The 26580-nt window shown below is 43.3% G+C and overlaps 1 protein-coding gene across 1 annotated transcript in view; it reads right to left on the minus strand.

Moving 5' to 3' along the window:
* Positions 1–5039: 5039 nt before the first annotated feature.
* The window catches only part of gmds (GDP-mannose 4,6-dehydratase), a 677745-nt gene continuing 656204 nt past the window's right edge, over positions 5040–26580 (minus strand). The window contains exons 10-11 of the mRNA XM_072509922.1: positions 5910–5978; positions 5040–5534 (exon numbers count right to left, since the gene is read on the minus strand). Coding sequence (XP_072366023.1) covers positions 5472–5534; positions 5910–5978 — 132 coding nt within the window. The 3' untranslated portion in view covers positions 5040–5471. The remainder of the gene's footprint in view (positions 5535–5909; positions 5979–26580) is intronic.

Here is a 26580-nt window from a genome sequence, read left to right on the forward strand (position 1 = left end):
ACTGCAGCCTAACCGCAAGGCAAAGTGAGTGGAATAGTCAAAGTTGAAATGTTGCAGCCACTCCGGGGTACTTTCTGTTTAACCCGGTGAGAATTGCAGTAGCAGTCCTGCACTCTGTCAATGGTTAAATCATCCATTTCCCTGGCTATGTAACGCGCAAATGGGAAAAAAAACAATTGATCCGAAATCCCCCTAATATCAAACACTGCTCACTTTAAAACATCACTTCATTCTCTAAAGAGAAGTGTTGATCGAAGGAAACCATGAAGGTCTCAATGCTCCCAGGTGTCTCCCCAACTCTGTCAAAACATGTTGTATCATGGGAACTCTCGGTATAATGTATATAGATATAGATCATTGACATCAGTGTGGGGAGAATCCATGGGCTCCGATTTTAGTTTTCGCCCAAGTGTCCCGGGGTTGACATAGGCAGGGGTCAATGGTGTTGATGGACCAACGCAGTGACTGCCACACTCTTCAGATGCAGGCTTCGCAACTCCCTTCCTCTGAGTGCATGGTTGGGAGTCAGGAAGAGCTGCCAATGTCGGCAGGCATTCCAGAAGGCAGCAGCCGCATGTTACGGGCAGGATAACAGAGCTGCAAGTACAAGTTAGAGCGCTTGCAGCACCTGGGCAGATTGAGCACATTAAAGAGACACTCGGGCCTTTTGAAATGGCAGGATCACCAGCGCACAGTGTGATCTTACCATTGTACAAACCTCAGAAACATTTGTTGTATTGGCAATAACAGTTCTTCAAAAGACTGCACCTATTTTTTCTTTCATGCGAAGGCTCCATTCACATAGACGAACTGAAGGCTGGTTTCTATTTCTGTTATTACTCCCAGAACTGTGCCCGGATTTATGGTGGTTTTTACTGCAAAGCTTCTCGGGGACCTTTAGCTCCAATCAACGACAGGATGGTTGGTTCAATAAAACTGCACTAAAATTAGCTGCAGGTCGCGTTTGGAGCCAGATGGATATTCAAACAATATAATACATTTCAAAAAGTCCCAAATGTGGCAGTTTCATTAGCTACTTCAACCGAAATTACAATATTCTGGAGAGGAGCAATAATTTAAGATTGGGGTTGTGTTTCAGTTTAGTAAAATGACTGCCAGTCTGCCCAGTAAAGAGCAAACATAATTCTAACAACCTTACAAACGATCAGTAAAACAATACTTGTGATTGGTTAAAGAATGCAATTAGCGTCAATTGTTTCGAGAAAGGGTTCCACAATATACAAGTGCATTGGTACAAAATTAACGATAGTTTAAGGCACTATTTTGTGCCTCTTATGTACATTGCAGTCCGGCTTCCTCTTACAAGTCCCGAAAGATGTGCTTGTTAGGTGATTTGGACATTCTGAATTCTCCCTCTGTGTACCCGGAAGGTGGCGACTAGGGGATTTTCACAGCAACTTCATTGTAGAGTTAATGTCAGCCTACTTGTGACAATAAAGATTATTATTATTACACCCTGTTGCCAAAATTTTAACCCATATTTGATTTTTTTTCCCTCAAGCTCTGCATTGTACAAATTTATTGTAATTCGAATACCTTGTCTTCCCATTGAAATTTCGGATAAACTACAAGACACCACGTTGTATTCTGTAAACTGGGAAAGAATATTTTTAAAACAAAGTTGTTGCGTGGATTTTATTTCCTAGTCATTGTAATCCTAATCTAACACAATTAAATATTCGACGTCGGAATGGACAAATGGTTAAAATTAAGCTCCATTTGGGACGCGCATAATTTTCAAAAAAACAATCCAAGGGTTGCCAATTGTCTTGGTTCATTGACACCGTTGCGGAAACGCAAGGAACTGAAATGACCGATATTGATTTAAACAAAGCAGGACCATTTGAGGAGGGACAGGGGGAGTTTTAATGCCAGGATTTTCAGGAATACGTGATCCAAGTTGTTCATCGTTATGAATATGGTCAGAAAAGTATTGACTGGGTAAGAAACAGCGGGACGGGGCAGCTTCGCCGACCATTGCTGGAAAGCTCACCAGAGACTGAGTGACTGGCAGACACTGACTACCTGAAGTCATCTGAACCTCGGAAGAGTTCAAGTACTGAGGCACTTGGTCAAGGGGTGCCTGTTCAGGCATCTGCCCTGCCCCATCACAGACCCACGTGGGCTAATTCGTTTCCAATTCACCAGGCAGGATACCTTATTGGTATAAATGTATTTTCAAAAGTTTGTAGATTTAAAAAAAAGTATTTTAAAAAGTATCTGCCAGTGCTGTACGTGTTTGCAGCCATTTTGACCCATAAGCAAAAGGGGCTTGTGCATTTTCAACAGAAACTTCATTGCATTGTTAATCTAAACCCACTTGTGGCAATAATAAAGAGATTATTATTAAGTGAAAATCCAGGTTTCTACTGACTGGGTCCCGTGTCCCTTCTATTTGAAGAGTATTCGATGGTGCAGCAATTGGCAGGAGATGGATTGATGACACCAAATACACCATCGAACAGGATTCAAGGGGAAGGTCTTTCTAATGTAAGAGAGATCTTTGAAAAGTCATGTCGCTCTATTACGATTGTAATACAATTTCCGGAATATTGATCCGTCAGCCTGGAAATTTCGAAGCTCCAATGATAGTGAGAACAATCACAGAACAGCCAGCGCGAAACACACAAGCCAGGACCAGAACCTGAAATAGCTCGTTCAAAAATAGGGTTCACAATTCGAAATTCTTGGCTCTGTGCGCGAAGTGAGTTCACGTAATTCACCGTAGTTTTTTTAAATTTCCTAACACACATCATTTCAACGAATTTCTGCATTAAAATATTTTGCGGGTGGTGTGTGTGTGTGTGGGGGGGGGGGGGGGGGCGGGGGGTGCTCCCTTGTTTAATTACAGAAACGCATCTGTAATTTCCGAAGCAGTGATCCGTTTCGCCTTGTGTAACCCCGAAATGTTTAGTGTTCTGATATGACCATTCGGATGTGCTTCCTCGCTCAACGAAATGTGATTCGCCCAAGACCAATGTTGCGCCTTCTGGACATTGTGAAGCTCTTGGGAGTGTTTCATCCCAATAAAAAACATCCCGAAATTGTGGAATCTGACACAGTCTGGGCTTCCCCACAAAGCAAGAAATCCGGGCTAGCTATCGGGAATTAAATGATCATTATTTAGCTGACTGTTCTGCATCTTCTGGCAAAGTGTTACAAACTCCCAAACGGAAATTGAAAGAATCGTGAAGTTCAATCTCTAGGAGGGGAAGGAAAATCAGGGGTAAACACCCACTGTTTAAAAAAAAGGATTAATAAATATGGACAAGGCTTCCTTTCACAGCTTAAGGACAACAGTGGTCAGTCAGGATTTGAAGCACCGTTTGTTTCCCCAGACAGTCCAAGAATCGAACCGCTCAAGATTAAAAAATAATCCTTGTGTTCGATGTTTTTTAAAAAAATGACAATTAGATCAATAAATAGTTGCATTTTTGTTTTGCGAAGTTACCTGGGAAGCCTACAAACCACAAGAGTTTTGTTCGACTTTAAAAAAATGTTCTAAAGGCGGGAGAAAAAGTTGCCTGCACCTGTATCAATCCTGTTGCAAGCTGGTATCTTTTCACCCCCTCCCCCTCCCCGACTCTGGCGATGCTTACTGACATATGTTCCCAATTAAAGTCAATAAGACCCACTGTCTGGCTGCTGGGAACTGCAGCCTGTGATAAGGTGTTCTCTTAATACATTAAACCAACCCAATCCCTGCGCAAAGACAAAGAAATGTGCCGTGCATTTTGACTGCATCAAATACATCTCCCCAGTCCACCCGCAATGATTTGTAGATATTTCACTTTGCACCGATTTGATGTCAGGGAGATGGGCTCCACATTCGTTTGAACAAACTTAAAAAAAAACGGGGTTGCAATTGGACGGGGGAAGGTCAATGGGAATATGGAGTTTTTATTTGGAGACACACTTTGCCTCATTCTACTCTGAGAGCACGAATAAGATTCAAGCCACCCCACGTCCACGCTGTGTCCCCTCTGCATTATCCTATTGGGCGGGTTCTTCACTCCCAACTACTGTAACACGGCAATAAACTGGCAAATGGTCGGAGTGGATTTTCATTTGCTGCCTTTGCAAACATTCAGACAGCGAAATAACTGAAACCTTTCATTGTACAGAAATTAGATTTGATGCATTTCACAGTCCACGTCTATATACAAACACCGCCTCAAATGTATTCCCAATGTCACATTTTCGTTCTGGATCGACCTCATTGTAATGCATTTACTCCCCCCGGTGCGATTTAAACCCGGTCGTGTTGGAATAATGCTTTGGAAAAAAAAAGGTGGTTTAATTGACTTAATCAATTGGAAAATCACTTTGCCTTACGAGTTAGGAGACGAATTGGAGAGCTGAACATGTAGTGGCTTCTCTGGAAGGTGATTTTTTTTTTTTGGGGGGGGGGGGGGTGGATTTCCGGACCCAGGATAAACGGCAAGATTCAAGGAATAACATGCAGCGTTCTAGCTCAGAGGAAAATGCAACCAAACCGCGTTCTGTACCTTACCCAGAGAAGAATTAAAAGATTTCAAAGCAAATACTTCCAATGATCTTACCTTTTAAAGGTTTAATTATGTACTGGAGGGGTGTATTATTTTTTAAATCGCTAGCACCCCCTCCCCCCGCCCAGTGAGACTGGGTCTAATTATAGAAAGGATTGTGCAAGAACACAGATCTACAGGGTGAATGGTGTAAAATACAGAGGGACCCTTTATAAATCAGATTGCACTCTCTAAACACCCTGAAATTGTTCCCACTTACGGCCAAATGCCTTCATTAGGGGCTCCTAAGGGAAACTAAAGACGTTTTGTTCATTGGAAGCTAGGAGTCTCATCCACCCCCCCCCCCCCAAGTGTTTCACTCCTCAAGTTCAGGCCACCATTAAGGTTCAGTGTAGGGAAAGTATTTTGAATAAAATCAACCCTAATACGTGTGAAGAAAAAGAAGCCATGAAACTGGCCAATACTGAAATCAAACACACACACAGACAAAGAAAAAAAGCAAGCCTGGAATTGTTTAAAACCTGCATTTTCATATTTCAATCCAAAAGGAGATTCAGCAACACATCAGGGTTTAAAGACAGAACCTTATTCGGGACAGACACAAATAGAAGCGTCCCTTCGCTCCCACCCCCGTTTACAAAGCGACCATTCCTATGTTAAAGACAGTTGTAAAGAGAAAGACATTTTCATTGTTAAAGATTGTTCCCACCAACCGATAAATAGCCCAGTCATTCAGAGTGAATAATTTAACACTCAATTTTAAAAAACCAAAAAGAATCCTATTAGAATGGTAGATTCCCTACAGCCGTTCGGCCCATCTCCACCCCAACCCCCTGCATATTAATAATCCATTCGCTTGTTGCTTTGATATGTAGAGCGGTCCTCGTTATTGCATTGCTCCCAGTATTTCAGCCACAGGTCTTGAGGCTCTGGTGTCCGGCTTTAGGCATTCGGATTGGTCTTCATGAGCTCAATGTCAGCAGCCACCATCTCCTTCACCAGGTCCTACAGACAAGCACAGCACCATCAGCTCAGCAAGAAAGCAGTCAAAAAAACATAATGGGGGGGGGGGGGTGGATGTGCAGATCCAGCCCAAACCACCGCAGCCCTCACCCCAAGATGACCGAGCGACAGGGTTCATTCTCCCTGACGCATCTTGCATTTGGGGGCAAAATAAACCGAGATTATTAAACAGAAATCAATTGTTAATCGGTTGCATCCCGAGAGATAGCGTTGACGAGAGAGGAATGGGGACCACTGCACACACACAGAACCGCAACAGAGTTTTTTGGGGGCAAGGGGGGGGGGGGGGGAGAATGAGAGCTTTCAGATGCATTGATTTGAAATATATATATTTGCAACTCCAAAACAAGCACTTACGTCAAATGCAACTTTTGGCTTCCATCCCAGTTTCTGTAGCGCTTTGGTGCTGTCTCCTTGTAGAAATTCCTTTTGGGATAGAAAAAAAATTATGAAGCACAGGGTCAACGTCACTATCTGGGCTGTGTTTTACACAGTGTGTTGTTGGGTTTCAATGGATTATTGCCGCTTCTCTCGTTAAAACCTGCACCAGGCGCTGGAGCCCCGCGGCAGCTCTCAGTCTTTCTGGGATGTTGCAGGTTTGAAGGTCAGGGGTAAACTGGGGGTCGGTGGACTGGCAGGTAACAGACCCTGAACTCCCTCCCGCTGGCGGTTCCCTGCTGGGGGGGGGGGGGAGGATGTTGGGGTCCAGTTCTCTCGCACTGAGCCCTCGCCTCGTCTGCAGGTTTAAAGCGTTCAGAGAAAAAAAATCACTTACCAGCCGAAAGAGTGTTTATTAAGTTAGTTACATCAGCTTCCTAACGCGCTAAGCTGAGTGTAATGACACAATTTGGTATTTCACTGGTGAGTGATCAGTATCGGAGCACCCGGCTCTGATACTTACCCCCGAATATTTGGGGTTGAACGGAAGTTCCTGAGCACTCCACAGTCCCCTCTGCCGCCAGTTATATATAGAAATATATCAAACACTCTGAAACAGGCTCTGTAAGCGACCCATTCCCACACTTTCCAAAACCCCACATTGAACTTGCCTGGAAAATATCCCCAGCGGATTTTGCTGCATTTATACCAATAAACAAGCCGGCTACAGAATACTGGAAGCGTTTAATTAAAACGATGGGCTTTATTTTCCTTTGTGGCTGCTGTTTGATGTTTTGACTGTTCAGTAATGCATTCCAACTCTGGGCCATCATAATAAGAGGTTAGAGGGGGCTGATCAAAATTGTCAACTCACTCCCACCCACTTGGTTCCTCGCCTTGGATTTGCAAAAAGCTCCACTATTTGGAGGTCTCCCCCCCACCAAACAAAAATTACTCAGACACAAAAAAAACCTGACCTCATTGAGGGGTAAACAATCAAATACAGATAATTTCCTGACCCATGATCTGAATTCTTAACCATTTCCTCCTTTTTTTGGTCCAATATTAATTCACTTTTCCATCAGCCTTTTTGTCAACAAATTCTCCACGGGGGGTAGGAGAGATGCCCAATGGAACATTAAAAACACACCAGCTTGTTCCATCCACTCCTCATCTGCCATTTAGAAGTCCAAGGAGCATGTTGCAGGATTGGGTGCTCTTGAGCCCTCACCTCAGTCATTACTTTATGAAAGGGGTAATCTTCAGAGTAACAGTGAATTAGGATAGTACACAGATACATACATATGTATAAATAATGGAATGTTGACCCCTATCTTATGGAGGTTGAGATACAAGGAAGACGCGTTGACGCTTCAGTCTTGGTTGAGCCCTTCTGGAGTTGCACATTCAGGTCTGGGTATCAGGAATATAAGGAGGCCATTCAGCCATCGAGTCTGCTAAACCATTCAACACGATCATGGCTGATCACACACTTCAACACCTTTTACATCCACTATCCCCATAACCCTTTATTTACATTATTGTTAATCAGAAACCTATCAATCTCTGCCTTAAATATACTCAGTGATTGGGCTTCCACAGCCTTCTATGGTAGAGAAATCCAAGATTTGCAACTCTCTGTGTAAAGAAATTTCTCCTCATCTCGGTCCCAAGTTGCATCTCCCTTATTTTGGAAATTGTGTCCCCTAGTTCCAGACCCCTCAAGCAAGGGAAACATCTTACCTGCATCTAGCCTGTCTATTCCTTTCAGTGTTTTGTAGGTGTCAAGGAGATCGTCTCTCATTCTTCGAAACTCAGGAGAACACAGACCCAGTTTTCCGAACATCTCTTCAAAAGGCATTCCCGCCATTCCCGGAACAATTCTGGTGAACCTTCGTTACACTCTTCTGAACCTCAGAAAGGATATAGGGGCCTTGGACCGGGTACATTGCTGGATCGTTAGATTGGTATCAGGAATTAAAGGGTTAAATTATGGTGCTACATTGCATAAACATGGTTTTATTCCTTTTTTGTAAGGTGTCTTCATAGCCATACTGTGGAGAATAATGGAGTGGGGGGAGGGGGGAGTGGCGGAAGGATTCCCAAGCTGATTATCATGCCTAGAAGACTGAGGGGTGTTGGATCAAAGATTTTAAAATGGTAGGGGGGGGGGGGGGGGGGGGGAAAGAGTCACAATTCCGGCTTAGTTGATAGCTCTCTTGCCCAGGCATCACAAGTTATTGGTTTGGGTCCCGTTCCAGAAATCTAGGCTGACACTCCAGTAACACACTGAGATAATGCTGCACAATGAAGGTAAACCAGGGCCCAGTCCACCCTCTCCAGTGGGTGTAAAAGATCCCATGGCACTATTTTGAAAAAGACCAGGGGGATTTATCCCTGGCGTTCCTGGTCAATATTTATCCCGCAGTCAACAAGAACACAAAAAAATTCCACTGGTCGTTATCTCATTACTGTTTGCGGGATCTTCCTGTGCCAAATTGGCTGTCCCCATTTCCTATATTATAACAGTGACTGTCCTTCACTGGTTAGAAGATCTCTGGGATGTATTGAGGCCATGAAAGGTGCTGTAAAAATATACGTTTTTCCTATCTTTTGAATAGTGTAGATACAGAGACACGTTCTTCCCGTGGAGCAATGCAGAGCAAGAAAGAGCATAATCTTAAAATTAGAGCTCAGCCATCTCGCAAAGAAATGAAAAAGTAAAGATACCATCTTCACAAAAAGGAAATCTGGAACGCGTGCCCTCAAAATACTGTGAATGCTGGGTCTATTGATTTGTTAAGAATAGAAATTGATACATTTCTGTTAAAAAAGGCTATCAAGGGATATAGACCAAAGGCTGTTTAATGGTTCAGGCACAGGTTAGCCATATATACGTTGTAACATATATAACATATAAATTCCGACATGCTGGAGGGCATGGTGGGTCAGTTAGCTCAGTTGGTTGAGTTGGTTTGTGATGCAGAGCGAAGCCAACAGCGCAGGTTCAATTCCCGTACCAGTTGAGGTTATTTATGAAGGCCCTGCCTTCTCAACCTTGTCCCTCACCTGAGGTGTGGTGATCCTCAGGTTTAAATCACCACCAGTCAGCTACCCCGCCCCCCCCCCCCCCCCCCCCCCCCCAACCAAAGGGGAGAGCAGCCTATGGTGCTCTGGGACTGTGGCGGCATTTACATTAAGGGGGCCAGTTTAGCTCAGTTGGCTGGACAGTTGGTTCGTGATGCAGAGCGACGCCAACAGCACCAGTTAAATTTTCGTACTGGCTGAGATTATTCGTGAAGGTCCCACCTTCTCAACCTTGCCCCTCGCCTGAAGTGATCCTTAGGTTAAATCAGCACAAGTCAGCTTCCCTTCCTCAAAGGGGAAAGCAGGCTATGGTCACCTAAGACTATGGCGACTTTACTGAATGACCTGCAATGATTTCTATCTTCCTAATTCGGAGTTTGCTCAGCAGTAAACATTGTGATTATAATGAAGACATGAGGAGAATGCTTCAAAACATTCTAAAAATTACAATTTAAAAGGCAGTATTACTACTTGTGACAATCAAAATGCCTCTTAGCTGATTCAACACTGTAGAGAATATTGTCTAATTATTATAATAATAATCTTTATTGTCTCAAGTAGGCTTACATTTACACTGCAATGAAGTTACTGTGAAAAGCCCCTAGTCGCCACATTCCGGCACCTGTTCAGGTGCACTGAGGGAGAATTCAGAATGTCCAATTCCCCTAACAGCATGTCTTTCAGGACTTGTGGGAGGAAACAGGAGCATCCGGAGGAAGCCCATGCAGACACAGGAAGAACGTGCAGGCTCCACACAGACAGTGACCCAAACCGGGAATCGAACCTGGGACCTTGGAGCTGTGAAGCAACAGTGATAACCACTGTGCTACCATGCCACCCACTGCTACAGTGCCGCCCACCTATTCATGTGATGTTTCCTCCTGCTGCGGGACAATGGCCTGAAATATTACATTACAGCTACTTTCAATCAATGTATTATTCTACAATGTTAAAATAATTAGCAATTTAAGTATATTATGCTGCTTTTCTACTGGGAAAGTTAATTGATATTTTGTATTGAACAAATTAGTTTATTTGGATTCCATTGTTATGCTTTTTTAAATGTGGAGATGCGTATCTCCCTTCTGCACTGTAAATTCTATGATATCTTATTTTAATTGGTGTGATTTAAAGCTAAAGGTGTGACAACACAATCATATCGGTGATGATCCTGTCAGCTGATCATTTTTAAGACGTTTCTTTAGATGCAGACTGCAATACAATATTTTATACCTTCACTAGTGTAGGATATCATATTCACGGGCTGTGAAAATAAATGCCTACAAAATAAATCCACTTTCCCAAGAAACAGGTACACAGATTTGAACAAATGGGATTGTTTCAGTGAACGATCACGGAGAGCAAATTTCATTCCAAGGCAATGTTAACTTTTCTGGTTAAATCGACTATACAAGAATGTGTATGCGTTTTAAATGATTCAGGGACTTCACAAAAACCTTCAAACTTGTACTTCAAACTTCGTAACAATTTCAGCAAAAGCACGAGGAGGACCAATAATTATACATAGGTAAATTTTGGAGATACATTTTAAATATTGATTCTGAGCGAGAAAGTGGTTATGCATGAATCTCAAGGAAGCAGGAATTTGATACAAGGTCCTTCCACCTGTTGCAAAGCGCATGGGATTACTTACTGTCAGAAACGGGCACTGTTGGTAGACACACTTAATCCAACTACTTAAGGTTGGAGAACACAGGACAGGAACAGCAAAGGCAATGGGGTGAAATGGAGATTTGCTTGCTTAAGATCTTGTCAAAGCACCAAACAAAAGTGCACAAAAGTGTGACAACTTGATAAATATCTCCAAGTTATTTGGACTGTGATTTTATTTTTGGTTAAGTACAACCTCTCTCTAGTGGATGTATTAGTTCCAAACACACAGATTGACTATATTTTCACAGGGTCCCTTAAAGGAGCAGCACTTTGTTGGAGACTTTGCTTATAATGCACAGTAACTCGTTTTATTAAAAAAAGAGATATGAATTTTTTAATTTAAAGGACATGGTACTTTAAATCTGCAAACCACACTTTGACCTCAAATCACCGTCTCACCTCCATCATCCCCACACTCACCCCAGTATTTTCAAACTGTTTTTCAGTTTCTTTTTAGTTACAGAATGTTGTCCACACATTACCTTCAGCACATACATCCTACATACTAGTAGCTTGTGAATTGTCTGTAGTGTTATCTGTATTTGGGTGGTACTAATGCAGCTGACTGCCATCTGAGTGGCTGGTGAAATCTTGGCCAGGCCTTCAGGGTTTGCAGATATCACTCTGAAAAGTTATATTGTGTAATAATTATTATTCTTTTAAATTTGGAGTACCAAATTTTTTTTCTTCCAATTTAGGGGCAATTTAATGTGGCCAATCCACCTACCCTGCACATCTTTGGGTTGTGGGGGTCACACCCACGCAGACACAGGGAGAATGCGTAAACTCCACAGGGACAGTGACCCGGAGCCAGGATCAAACCTGAGTCCTCGGCGCCGTGAGGCAGCAGTGTATATTGTGTAATTGTGAAACTGTACAAACACACTTTACTATTTTAATTTTTTTAAGGGGCAATTTAGCTTGACCAATCCACCTAATCTGCACATCTTTGTACTGTGGGAGGAAACCGGAGCACCCGAGGAAACCCACGCAGACACGGGGAGAACGTGCAGACTATACACTTTACTATTAATTCTTTAAAACAGAATTGCCAATAGGTAGCACGGTGGCTAGCACTGCTGCTTACGGCACTGAGGACCCGAGTTCGAATCCCGGCCTTGAGTCACTGTCCGTATGGAGTTTGCACATTCTCCCACAACCCAAAAATGTGCAGGTTAGGTGGATTGGCCACAGTAAATTGACAATTAATTGGAAAAAAATAATTGGGTACTCTAAATTTATTTTTAAAACGAAAAAGAAACAGAATTGCCAAAAATATCATTCAACAAATCTTCCTTTATTTTTGCTCATGTATTAGACATGTCTAATGACAATCGAATGACAAGTGCCATATTTCCTCTTGAATTTTGCAATAATTAAAATTAAGCAATGCAGCGAACACAATAAAATAAAATTTAGTCCCAAAATTGAAATCTCAGATAACTGAAATTAAACACATTTTAATAGAGAGGTGGACGGTTTCCTTTTATTTAAGCGGTGATTGACACCATAGTTAGGGGAATTGGTATAAAGGAGTAACTAATTGATCCTGAGAGTAGAAGAGTGCTAAATGAACACAAGGAGAGATGAAGAAGAGATGGAGGATATGATTCCATATTGGAGGAGGCAATGGGGCTCATTACTGGCATCATTATTGTTCTCTACTGATATTACACTGCAATGGTGATAATCATTGAAAAATGCTTAATTAGGTGTAAACTGCTTTGGGATGTCCTGAGGCTGTGCTAGGTAAATGGAAGTCGTCTGGTGGCCAGAGTAACAAAAATTCAGCAAACTACTTGCTGTCAGGGCTGTTATGATTTCACACTGTTGGAGCTGGGGTAGAACCCCCGCCATGCTCTGGGAAAAAATGTTCCAAATTGTTACTTTCAGCTGATGGAATGATAAGAAAATTGTGCTTTTTAATAAGCTAGCCATGTTTATTGTACTTGCTTCGAATAGCAAAATATTGGGATTGGGTGAATCTTCTAGTGCCTTGTCCCATAGTAACAATTGTTTTTCTATCTAAAGCCAGGATCACCCATTTAAAAAGGAGAGAAAAGTAAGTTCACAGGCTGGAGGCCAGGAATGGATATTGGAAAAATGGGCAGCATTAACACTGCTTACTAGAAACATTCAACCCACATGAGAGTCCACCAGTGTTTAATTTTAGTTACCTCAGATCATCATGCTTAGTAATTCCTCCACGGCAGCTGATGGCGAACTCTGCGTTAACTGGCAATCTATTTCGAGGCTTACATTGTCAAGATCATATTTTGTGTAACGCATATCAAAAAAGTATGTGTTTTTCACCAAGCTTATAATGGTGAACTTGTGACACCGCTATCGATGCATTGGTGAAGTGGTATGCTTCAATGCTGGTGAACCACATCTTGGTTTTAGCTTTGGACAAATTTTTACCAATTCCCAATCTTGCTCCTAATGTACGACTCAATACTGATTTAATGCCACTATCATTTTTAGCGCGCTGTGTGTGTGCAAAGCGATACTGGCTGCTCACAGTATTCACGAATTGTGGAATGCAGAGTTTCATGCATACATGTAGCATTTACTTCACATTAAATTGCCAATGAGTTTATGAATTTAAATGAGAGCAGATGGAGTAAATTAAGTCATTTTTATCAGTAAGTTAAAGTGAGATCCCCATGTTGGCTCAGTAGATTTACATAGAGCACATGAGTCATGCAGATCAGTGACCTCTCAGATTCACGCCACTAGCTGTGTTGATCTCAGCTGGAGTCGTGGCAAGGATGCTTCTAATTAAATTCAGCATTCCCATATTAACTAGGGAGAAACTAACTAAAATTCCTGCTTCTGACTGCCAATCATTGACACTGCAGGCAGTGAGCATTGTATGAATATAAAGTAAGTGCAGGTTTGGCTTTGCTGCGAAGTTCCATGTGGTTGAACAGCTAGCTGACATTCACACATGCAAATGGGCCACTTGGGAAATGTACCAAAAGGTGCCCAATGATTTCATAGAGTGCCCAAAAGGTGCCCAATGATTGTGGAAGTTTAACCCCATTAAAGAGTAAATATCTTCAGGGGATGAGGAGAGGGGGAAGACAATTGGTGAACATGCACAAAATTGAAAGTTAATGTTAAACTGCACTCGTCGCATTATGCGACCAGTTGATCTGTGACTGAAGTGGTGAAGGACCACGGGGTATTATAAATTTGGCTTCAGCAGCCGCACAAAATGGGCGATAGCCAATTGGTAGCCTGTTTTTCACTCACCTTGGCTTTCTTTTCTTTGGACTCTCCAATGACAATGTTGCCTCATGCTATCAATGTACCGCTCCTATTCAGCAAAAGTACTGAAGAGGCACAGTTTTGCTCTTTGCATATGCTAGAGTACACCACAGCAAATTAATTTGTGCCAGGAAAACCCACTTAATTTCTAAGAGTGTGTAACACTGACTAGTCTGCATTTCAACTCGCATAAACCTTTGAAAAGTACATGGGCCATGGCTACTTAATTGATTTAAGATGCAATTACCACCACTGTACAGGGAACCACGATACATCACAAGAGAAAGCGATTGTGCCAAGATTACACAAAATGTCTTGCAGATATCCAGTGAAATAGTTGAAATAATGGGCACTGTTTTAACATGTAAAGGCAGCAGTAACATTTCTGCATAAGACTAGTACAGAAAAGTTTAAGATTAAACAGCTGTTAGCATATATCACAAAATTGAACTACGTAAATTATTGCCACATTGTCACAGGAGGGACTACGATGGGTCAACCTTCCCATTCCCAGAATAAAGTGCCAAACTCTTTTTTTAAAATAAATTTAGAGTACCCAATTCATTTTTCCAATCAAGGGGCAATTTAGTGTGGTCAATCCACCTGCCCTGCACATCTTTGGGTTGTGGGGGCGAGCGAAACACATGTAAGTACGGGGAGAATGTGCAAACTCCACACGGACAGTGACTCAGAGCCGGGATCGAACCTGGGACCTCAGCGCCGTGAGGCAGCAGTGTTACTCACTGCACCACCGTACTGCCCTTGAAGTGCCAAACTCAGGCAGCTGGTTGAAGAGTTACTTGTCAACCATCTTGTAAAAGCTCACCTGCCTACCGTCCCAGTTTGGACCACTGTGGTACAGGGAAGTGTGTGTGTGTGTGTGTGGGGGGGGGGGGGGGGGGGGGGGGGAGTATAGGGAAGGAACCCAAAAGGATAGGGGAAAATAAAGATAAAAAGGATTTAAAAAAATGTTTATTCATTGAACATCATCAAGAACTGTTCATATCTTGTATTTCACATGGATGCAATCATTTTCAGAAATTTATGGAAAACATTCGGGGAGGCAGCCTACATATTTTGATAAAATTATTGAAAGGGCAAAATGCCTTTTTAAGTGTTACAATACAGCTCGATTGTAAGATCAAAAAAGGATTGTCAGATATATGACATTTGCTCTGATCTGTTTGCTCACTAGTTACAGCTTGTGCCAGTAATTTCAATATTAAAAGAACAGCTGTATGCAAAAAGATTTTTTCACTTTTTGTGCTGAAAATTCTAAACTTTCAGAATGAATTTAAATTCTCAGGAATGTTTGCATTAAGTTCCGAATTCAAAGATCACAAAACGCCGCAAACACTTGTCACCGGGTTATGTAGATTATAGTCAGCTGTAATCTGGTCAAGTCTCTCTAACATGCTGGCTGTTCATGAACTTCAAGACTTTGGAAAAGTCTCCTCGAGTCTTTTCACCTAATTTTTTTATAATAGCTGCACCAAGTCTTTGATTGTATTTCATGGGATGGTAACCTCCACAAGAGATAAAGCTGGATAAGCGTCAAAATTCTCTTCTGCAGAGAGTTATGGAGGCAAGGTGTTTGAATCTGTTATGAAGCCGAGTTAAGTTGATTCTTGACTGAGTGGAGAGTTAAAGGGTTTAGGGGGTTGGCAGAATTCGTAAGCAGATCAGCCACAATCTTGTCAAAGCATGCAGCAGGCTAGAGGGGCCGAATGGCTTATTCCTGCTTCTAATTGGAATGCTTGTATGTAAAATAATTGGTACTATCATTCATTAGCGAAAGCAAATCAAAATTTCTGTGCAGATGGAAAGTCTTGAAAATAAATTGTGATAAAAACTGCATACTTCATTCTTTGATTAGGGCAGCACGGTAGCATAGTGGTTAGCACAATTGCTTCACAGCTCCAGGGTCCCAGGTTCGATTCCCGGCTTGGGTCACTGTCTGAGCGGAGTTTGCACGTGGGTTTCCTCCGGGTGCTCCGGTTTCCTCCCACAGTCCAAAGATGTGCAGGTTAGGTGGATTGGCCATGCTAAATTGCCCTTAGTGTCCAAAATTGCCCTTCGTGTTGGGTGGGGTTACCGGGTTATGGGGATAGGGTGGGGGCTTGGGTAGGGTGCTCTTTCCAAGAGCCGGTGCAGACTCTATGGGCCGAATGGCCTCCTTCTGCACTATAAATTCTATGATTCTATCTTTGATTTCTGAAAAAAGGATTAATAACCATAAGGCTCATACCAACTGACTGAAGATCAGGCTGTGAACTCCGCATGCCACCAACAGGCATTTGCAAAAATTATAAGACCAAGTTACAAATTGAAAAAAAGTACATTTGACTCGAAGTGGTTCAGGAATTCTATGATAACAAGTGGCATTTACTTATGAGAGCAGAGCACTGGAACAGCGCAGGCACCAAGGGAATAAAGGAATGCCGGCGTGGAGGTTTATTTTTTGGTTTGTGAATAAACTCTACATCAGCATGGCATGAGCGGGCACGCTTGTACCAGTGCTTAAATTTCACTTTTGAGTCTTGAAGTTTTTTTTCGCACTGACCCTCACATATCTTCAAAAAAAAAAGGTCTGTATTTACTTCCAAGCCTGTCCCAAACCAGTGTGACTCGATTCGTGTCGGGCAGTAATTTCCTTCCCTGTAGTTTCATGGGGGACCTATGCTGCAGCATTCTTATCTGATCAGAGTAATCTCACATTTCATCAAGTCTAAACAGGGATACCACCTCATAATAAAAGCGATTTCACTCTAGAAAATGGAGCCTTTTTAATGACCGAGAATGATAAGAGATTGGTGTTGGGGGGCCGGGGGGGTTGGTGGTAGGGTGACGGGAAATACGCAGCTAACTGTCTGGTCTACTCAGGAAGTTGCAAATCAGTGGTATTGTCCATCGGAGGGGGGCTGACAGAATACAGTCAGTGCCCAAACAATGCTTGCGCTCCACTTTGGGGAAATGAAGTCAGTCAGCACTGGCTTCGACAAGCGCACTGACAAAGGAGATAAACCGCAAACAGGACAAAACAAGGGATACCGGGATATGGGCTGCTAAAGAATGCCAATTACACAGCAGTCTGTTATGCTAGACAACATGGACCGGGCTGCTGGAGAAATCCCCTTAAACGCAGGTTTGAAGGTCTCATGTTTTACTCCTAACGGCAGATTGTTAGAAGCCAGATAATGGGTACATAAAGGTGGGGGGGGGGGGGGGGGGGGGGGAATAAAACTTGCGGAGTCTGCTAGCCCTGCTCAGAGTGTTCTCTTTGCTAAGCTCCACGAAGGAGGAAGTTAAGGCACCAACCTTTCGCATTACATCATATAAAAGCCTCATTTATCACCGGCCAACATACATCGAGAAAATCATAACATCCTTTCAGGAAAATCATGTGGAAAATAATCTGATTTACTTCAGCGAAAGCTTTCCGCATCAAGGTCCAGCCTCTGACACTGTAAACTTGTGCAAGTGGATTTCAACAATTATTCATGGGAAATGGAAAAAGTCCCTCACGGCTTGCTGTTAAACTCTATCACTGGTGACAGCCCTCAATGGTGAAGTCATCCACCTCATCAAGTAGCTGAAGGCAATCTTACCTGCACCGGAAGTCAGACAATAATTAAAAGGTCACCTGTCTATAATGTAGGTACATTCAGGATAGACACTGCATGCTTTAAGGTCCCTTTAGCACTCAGCCTCACAGAGCAGAGAGTTTCCAGGTTTACTGATGGTCTACACCAGTGTTGGGCAACCTGCGCCCCAGGGGCCACATGTGGTCCACCTGGGTTCGGCTCACGAGACATTTTGGGCGCTCTTTTGTGGTCGCGTTGTGCTCGAGCGAGAGCACAACACGGCCAGTGAATCCCGGGAAAGGCCTCTCGCTGGTTTCCCGGCAGCTTTCGACGCCTCGCGGGATCTACCCAAATCCCGCGAGGTGTCGAAATCTGAAGCGTGCCCAAAAGGGACGTGACCAAACGACGCACGCCTATGTAGGGTTTAAACCCACTCAGGCGTGCTGAGCCGGGAACTGCGGGCGTCCCCGGATCTTCCAGCCTCCCCAGGGAGGCTGAAGCTGGGCACCGTTCAGCACTGGACCAGGCAGAACGGCACTCAGCGGGGTCTCCCAGGCCATTAGAGACCCCTGGGTGGTCATGGATAGTGCAGGGCGGCTCTCTGGCAATCCCCGGTAATGCGGGCACCTTGGCACTGCCCAGCTAGCACCTTACCATTGCCACCGTGGCACTGCCATGGCGCCTGGGTGGCACTGCCAAGCTGGCAGGAGCAATGCTGGGAGATAGTGCAAGCGTGCCTGGGTGGCACTGGTTAGTGCAAGCGTGCCTGGGTGGCACTGCCAAGGGCCATGCCCATGAAAGGAGTGTGGAGGTGGGGTTTGAAGGGTTGCATGGCAGGTAAGTAGGGACTTCTGGGAGGTTGAGGAGCTGACGGGTGGGGGTCCTGGACAGGGGGCCTGGAAGGGGACGTCTCTGGGGGCCTGCAGAGGGGGCCCCCAGGGACCCAATAGCTGGGTATCTTCACTTGGGGTGGGTATGGATTAGTGCCCATGTGTGTGGAGGGTGACACTGCCCATGGGTGGGGGTCCCACACGCTCACTTAGAGATCGGGGCATCCTTTCAAAATGGCGGCCCGATCTCTGAGCTCAGCTCCTCAGTGCTGAAAAAAATTCTAAGTGTGGGCTAAACCGGTGAGAACCTCCCCAGGGCCCCAAAACAATGACTAAGTGTTGTTTGATAGCGGTGCGGAACCCCCCCCCCCCCACTGCCTGAAAAATCCACCATAAATGAACTTAGAAATATTTGCATTAAATTCTGTCCTTTGTTAGGCAGCACGGTGGTGCAGTGCGTAGCAGTGCTGCCTCACGGCACTGAGGTCCCAGGTATGATCCCGGCTCTGGGTCACTGTCCGTATGGAGTTTGCACATTCTCCACGTGTTTGCGTGGGTTTTGCCCCCACAACCCAAAGATGTGCAGGGTGGGTGGATTGGCCATGCTAAATTGCCCCTTAATTGGAAAAAAAATTGGGTACTCTAAATTTTAATAAGAGAAAAATAAATAAATTCTGTCCTTTGTTGACTGTTGGCCATGCACAGGGTTGCCAAATTCCGCTGATTTCCATCAGCATAGCTTTTTTCCTGCCGGTATGACTGAAGTGATTTGCACGTAAAGCAAGGGCAAGTGAAGTGAAGTGGGTTTGCTCACAACATTGACTGTGAGAACCATGCACTCCCTCCGCATCCAATCAAACACAAATAATTATTTTGTTTTTACCACTTGATGTTGATGACAGTTCTATTAATCTGTGCTCTACTGTTCTATGTTCTATGTAAACATTTGAGATAACTTGTTATGAAATGTTCAGCGTGTATTAAATGCATTCAATTTTATTGAAGCGTCATGGTTAGCGAACAAGCCTGATTTAAATCTTGCGGCTCACTGAGATGAAGGAGGGCCACACCACTAGCCTAGGTTGTCCATCACTAGTCTATTCAGTTACCTGATCTCAACTGATGCCAAGGTAAGGATCAAATTTCTGAATCCGACTGATACACAGTAACCCCCACTGGAAGTGCACAGATATCAATACCATGCACTCACAGGAGAGGTTGCCTGTGATCACAGTGCTGAAGGAGGCCATTTGGCCCATCGAGTCTGCCCCAACCATCTGAATGAGCACCCTAGCTAGGCCCATTCCCCTTTCCTAAGCCTGTAACCCCAGGTAACCTTCGGACACACTAAGGTGCAATTTAGCATGGCCAATCCACCTACCCTGAGCATCTTTGGACTGTGGGAAGAAACCGGAGCACCCGAAGGAAACCCAGGCAGACACGGGGAGAACATACAAACTCCACGCATGACCGTTACCCAAGGTTGGAAATTGGAGGGCAATATCGTCTTTAACACACTAGTAATAAAATTAACCTGATTTTATGACAAAATCTGTCTGTAAATGCTGTGAAACAAAAAAAAAATGCCCGTCTTGCACACAACAGTAATAGATAGTCAGAGCTACATTGTTTTGTGTGTCACAAAGGAAAGCAGATGCTGCTGATGAACTAGATACAAGTATTAACAGGCCTGCACTAATACAGGTACATGATACAGGTCAGGGGTCGGGGTTTGTCAGTTCCAGTGCCAGAGCCACAAATCATTTCCACCTGTGGCTCCCCCTCCTCTCCAGCAGTAAAACAGGAGATTGTACCCAAATATGTTCCAGAAAACACCATTCCTTCCTTCCTTCAAGGCTGACATTCTAAAAGGAAACTACTACAGATAGATCAATAACCACTCATTAAAAAAAATAACACATAAAAATCTAAAAAACCCAAATGAGGGATTTTTTAGGTGCACCTACTTCACAAGATTTGGACTTGTGAATGATGCAAAGCATCACAGGAAATTTAAAAAATGCATTATTCCATTGTCTGATGGGAGCTTCTATTTTATTACCTTATTAAATCTACATGAAAACATCAGTGTACACATTTTATTTATATGGATGATGATAAATTGGGGGTTCTGCTTCTTCTGGTCTTCGGTCCTGCCAAGTTTATTCAAGAGACAGTGTAGAAGTAAATTAGCTCCAAACAACACTGGGCTTCTACCCTTTTAAGTATGTTCCTTCAATCATCATAAAACACCCTTCCAATTTTTTTCTGTTCTCTCTTTCTCCATATCACATGTCGTTAATGATAAAGATGTCAGACAAATGGTCAAATGCTAGGTGCCAATTTTGCCCGATAACCAGTTGCTCAAGTTGGCTGAGACAGCAACTAGAGCTGCCTCGCCCTCCCTCATTAAGCCTTTCCTCACCGGTGGGAAGCGAGTTGCCTCCATTCAGCAACTCCCCCTGACGTCAGTGCATAGAGAACGAAAGGGACAAGTTCGACTCCCACCAACTTCACTTACTGGGCCACCCACATATGTGATGACAATTATGTGCCTTCTGGGCACATTCACTCATTCTAGGAAAAGTTTGGTTTAGTTTCAGCATTTTACAGTAGGAAATTGGTCTGATTCAATCGTTGATACATCCAGCAATCCGCTTGATTCTCTGTCATCGGGACCCCTCTTAAAATTCAAACCATTAAAACAATGAGAATTAACATTGGATTTTTTTTTAAAAAATCACTCTTTCTGCTGATTTTAGAACATAGAACATACAGTGCAGAAGGAGGCCACCCAGCCCATCGTGTCTGCACCGACCCACCCAAGCCCTCACCTCCACCTCATCCCCGCAACCCAATAACCGCTCCCAACCTTTTATTTGGACACCAAGGGCAATTTAGCATGGCCAATCCACCTAACCTGCACGTCTTTGGACTGTGGGAGGAAACCGGAGCACCCAGAGGAAACCCACGCAGACACGGGGAGAACGTGCAGACTCCACACAGACAGTGACCCAGCGGGGAATCGAACCTGGGACCCTGGCGCTGTGAACCCACAGTGCTATCCGCTTGTGCTACCGTGCTGCCCATGTTCAAAGAGTGAGTGATAATGAAATTATGTCGTGTAATGGTTTGGAAGAACTACCATGTCCAACAAGGGAGAAATTGTTCTCAGTGATATTTTGAACTAACATATCACTTTTTATGACATTTCTCTGAATGCCATTGATTCAGAGTGGCGGTGCAGACTCGATGGACTGAATGGCCTCTTTCTGCACTGTTGGGATCCTGTGGATTCTATGGATAATAAATAAATGGTGAAATTGCAGGTGCAATTTTCCAAAGCTCACTGGATTTGGGAATTGCCCTTGTGAATTGGAATATTTGTAAATTTTACTCAATGTGTTCTGAAGGGAAAGGGAGAGAAGTCAGGCAACAGTAGATCTGTTGGCTGAGCATCAATTCATCATAGAATTTACAGTGCAGAAGGAGGCCATTCGGCCCATCGAGTCTGCACCGGCTCTTGGAAAGAGCACCCTACCCAAGGTCAATACCTCCACCTATCCCCATAACCCAGTAGCCCCACCCAACACTAAGGGCAATTTTGGACACTAAGGGCAATTTATCATGGCCAATCCACCTAACCTGCACATCTTTGGACTGTGGGAGGAAACCGGAGCACCCGGAGGAAACCCACGCACACACGGGGAGGATGTGCAGACTCTGCACAGACAGTGACCCAAGCCGGAATCGAACCTGGGACCCTGGAGCTGTGAAGCAATTGTGCTATCCACAATGCTACCGTGCTGCCCTTTTGCAGGAGAAGATATTGTAATCTACCATCAGAAACAGAGCAGTTGAGCATTTGGACAACTAACTGTAAATCAAGTAAAGACATCCCGTATTTGTGAATAATAGGTCTATTTGTACTATCGCTGAATTTCTAAGGGGAGGTCTCTAGCATGGTGGATGGGGGAAGGCATGGATGTTGACGACAGAGGGATTATGATAAGGAACCAGACAAGAGAATTTCAGTAAAATTAAAAGGACACAGAATTGGAGGTAACCTTGTGGCATAGGCTGGTAAATTGTCTGGAAGGTAGAATACAGGGATAATGGGATTGTTCTCTGACTGCAGGGTGTGTTCCCCAGTCATCCTCTAAATTTAATGGCAAAACAGGGTGGTGGGACCAAATGGCCTACCCATTTCCTAATTTCCTACGTGATGGTGTGTTTCATTACTACCGATGGCAGGCAGGATAAGAATTGCCGCTTTGGGATAAAGTGTTGTATGTTACTTCAACTTCATGGTAATAATGGATCTTGTTCTCCTGTGAAATCCCTTTTACTTCATTGGAAATAAAGTGAGAGTGTAAAATTGAAGGATATTAAAGAAAATTCCCTGAAAATTGGTTTATGAATATGCTACAGGCAAGACTCTCTTTCCGGACAGTCCTGAAATCTATTAAAGAAGCAAAGATGGCCAAGGGAATTAAACAAAGTTAGTTGATCATCCGTGATGTTGATCCCAGGCAAAAAACATCAGACGGACTATTAGATTTAATCTATTATGTTATTCCCTAATTATTTGTATTTTGCATGCTCTCAGAGCCAAATTACATTTTGTAAATTTATTTTTTCTTCTCGGATACTTGACTTGCAATGTTCAGTTTACTTTTGCACTTAATTATTATTCTTTGCTGATTCCTTCTTTTGCCTATAATGTTACCACTTGCACAAAATTACATTTAATCTTCCTTGCATTTTTCAAAATGGTGTAATACTTTAAAAGCATCAACTGTGATTAAATTCTTGAATAAGTCAATTAATATATCCATTGCATTTAGAAAATAGAAGGTCGGCGAGGGAATGAATGTGATTGGAATAGGGCCAAAGAAACATAAACAGCACAGCTGAAGGAGGGATAGAAAAAGGGTTAAGCTTATCAGGAGGGACAGCTGTGGTAGGGAGGTTCACTACAGGAGAAACAATCTGCAAATTATAATAGATTCAGTGACTGATTCAGCACAGAGGGGGCCACCCAGCCCATCGTACATGTGCCAGTTCATTGAATGAGCTATCTGATTTGACCCTTATCTTGGCCCTATCCCCATTGAGAATGGGAACACAGAATGAGATGAAGACTGCATGCACTGAGGAACAAGTGCTAACCTGGTTATTTGGTGCAGGTGGGATCTCTTTGGTAGGTTTCTTTCGAGGTATAATTTAGATTAACACTTAAGACTTAGAACGTTGAAACTAAACACTTGTTAAAAAGCCTAGTCTGACAGAGACCACCTGGCAGAGGCAGTTTTCTCTTAATCAACTGAATGAGGTTATAGAATTTACAATGCAGAAGGAGGCCATTCGGCCCATCAAGTCTGCACCGGCTCTTGGAAAGAGCACCCTACCCAAGGTCAACGCCTCCACCCCATCCCCATAACCCAGTAACCCCACCCAACACTAAGGGCAATTTTGGACACTAAGGGCAATTTATCATGGCCAATCCACCTAACCTGTACATCTTTGGACTGTGGGAGGAAACCGGAGCACCCGGAGGAAACCCACGCACACACGGGGAGGATTTGCAGACTCCGCACAGTTACATGCACAGGTTGGCTGAATAGATGTTGATTAATGTAGCAGGAAATTGACTTAGCAGTTGAAACTTGGGTGTTAGTGTCAATTTGGTGCAGATGAGAATTTGGTGCAGAGAGGAAAAGAGGTTGAAAAAGATGAGTGCTCAAACACATTAGTTAGATGAACAGGTAAGTGATTGGTTGGTAAGTTTTAACAATTTATCCCTCTAAATGGGGGCAGTAGTTTAAAGGGTACTGGGCAGATGCAAATATTAACAAGTTCAACTATTTAATGTAACTACAGATAACAGTTGAGTAATATTTCTAAAATTGAAACTTAATTAGTCAAATTAAGCACAATAATGTGTCGATGAACTGGATTCTGAGCTTCAGACACTGTGATGAATCAGAGAATGGGCAGTCACACCCCTTAGACTAGGTACTTCTGCATTCATCATTGCTCAGGGACAGGAGAGTATGATTGCAACTGCTGCAGAATGGGGACCCAGGAGGTCGCAATGGAGTAGCCTCAGTCCCTGGTATTGTCCATTATGTGTGAGGTTCTTGCAGCGTGTGGACGAGCAAGGACTGCAGGGTGGAAGAGAAAATGGACCACGGCACTGTGGTGTAGGGAACAATCCAAGTGGAGGGAGTAGAAAAAGAATGTAGTTTCAGTACAGGGATAGTTAATATTCTCTGTAGCCAAGAGAAATGAGCCCTGAAGGCCGTGTTGCCAGCCTGGTGCCAGGGCTAAGGACATCTCTTCCAGGCTGGAGAGGAACTTGGGAGGGGGAGGCGAAGAATCCGCTTGCCATGGGTGCCAGTGATATTGGTAGGACTAAGAAAGAGATCTGTGAAAAGAGATCTAAGAAAGAGAGCACAAGCTGTGGGAGACTTTAATTTTCATATGGACTGGAAGATTAGTTTATTGAATGCTTTCATGACAGTTTCCTCGAGTAATATGTTGTGGAACCAACATTTTAGATCTAGTCTTGTGAAAAGGCAGGGTGACTTAGTAACGTCATAGTAAAATATGCATTAGGAAATAGTTATCACAGTACAACAGAATTCCACATTAAGTACTCCAATCATAAATAAGATTCTTAAACCTAAACCTAAACAAACCAAGTACATAAGTATGAGGGAACAGTTGGTTAAGATTGATATGGTAAATTGATTAAAAGGCATAGCTTTAATTAAACAGTGGAAAACATTTGAAAACGCAATTTGAAATGTTCATCAAAAATACATTTAATTGTAAAACAAAAACTCAGTGAGAAAGAGCCCCTTGAGGTTTGCTAAGGAAGTGGTGGCATTATCATTGGACTGGTGATCCAGAAACCCAGGGTGTGTAAATTCTCTGGGGACCTGGGTTCGAATCCCACCACAGCAGATGGTGGAAATTGAATCCACTAAATATCTGGAATTAAAAGTCTAATAATGACCATGAAACCACAGTTGGCTGTCATTATTACATTTAGAGAAAAAAATCTGCAGTCCTCCCTTGGTCTGGCTTACATGTGACTCCAGCTCCCCAGCAATGCCATTCAGTTGTATCAAAAACTGCTACAGAGCCTAAAAGGAATGAAACCGAAAGGATCACCCTACATTGACCTAGGCACTGGAAACAACAACGGCAAATCCAGCCCTGTCGCACAGTGGGTGCACGTACACCATATGGATTGCAGCGGTTCAAGGCGGCTTCTTAAGGGCAACAAATTGCTCGCCTAGCCAGCGAAACCCGCATCCCAGAAAAATGTATTAAAAAATTAGATTGAAAGAAGATATTGTGGGAATTATAGGGCTACTGTAGTTTAGACTATCTTTGGTAACCAACTTATGGTAGAACAGCAGAATGGTTATTTCATAAATTTCTGGTTATTGTGCTCATTTAATATGTATCTCATGCAAACAGTGAATAATAAAAAATTAAAGCTATTGCTTACTGGTTTTGTGTTATGTTCATACCCCTGGTGCTCCTTTCTATATGTGTTCACAGTTGATAGCGTTTTACCAACTGAGTGAATCTGATGATTTAACTTAGGAATTTGCTGTTATCTCTCATCCTTACCTCTAGTGTCATGAGCTGGTGACACTAGCACAGCATAAAATTAACATAGAAGCAATATGAGTGAGTTAGATGGCCCAGATGTGTGTACTAAATCTGTTTTTTTTTTTGAAAACTACTCCTAATTATTACCCATTCTATGCTAATCATACAATGACTTTCCTGCCATTTATCATTTTTCCCTGGGCATGAGATTGGTTAAATGCCACCTTTAGCGAACACCTTAATGTGTAGTGTGAAAGCAGCCCAAAGTGATTGGCTCTCAAAGTCTCTGCTTGGGGTGACCTGATGGTACCACAGTTAAGAAGAAGATTTCGCTGTGGGAAATAGTGAGTACTGAATTCCATACTGCCATTCTGAGCTACCATGTTGGAGCTGTTGGAATATTGCATCATGCTGTATAGAGATCGGGTGAGATTAGAAGCATTCTCAGCTGTGATGCCCTGGAGTCAAATAGCCTGCCGACACTCAATGTCTAGACTCTTACATACTTGGCTAAGGTACTGGAGGACAGCGGATGTCTATGGAGCCATACACCAGTAAGAATCAGTGCCT

The sequence above is a fragment of the Scyliorhinus torazame genome, chromosome 6, assembly GCF_047496885.1.
Source record: "Scyliorhinus torazame isolate Kashiwa2021f chromosome 6, sScyTor2.1, whole genome shotgun sequence".
In the NCBI taxonomy this organism is placed as follows: domain Eukaryota; kingdom Metazoa; phylum Chordata; class Chondrichthyes; order Carcharhiniformes; family Scyliorhinidae; genus Scyliorhinus; species Scyliorhinus torazame.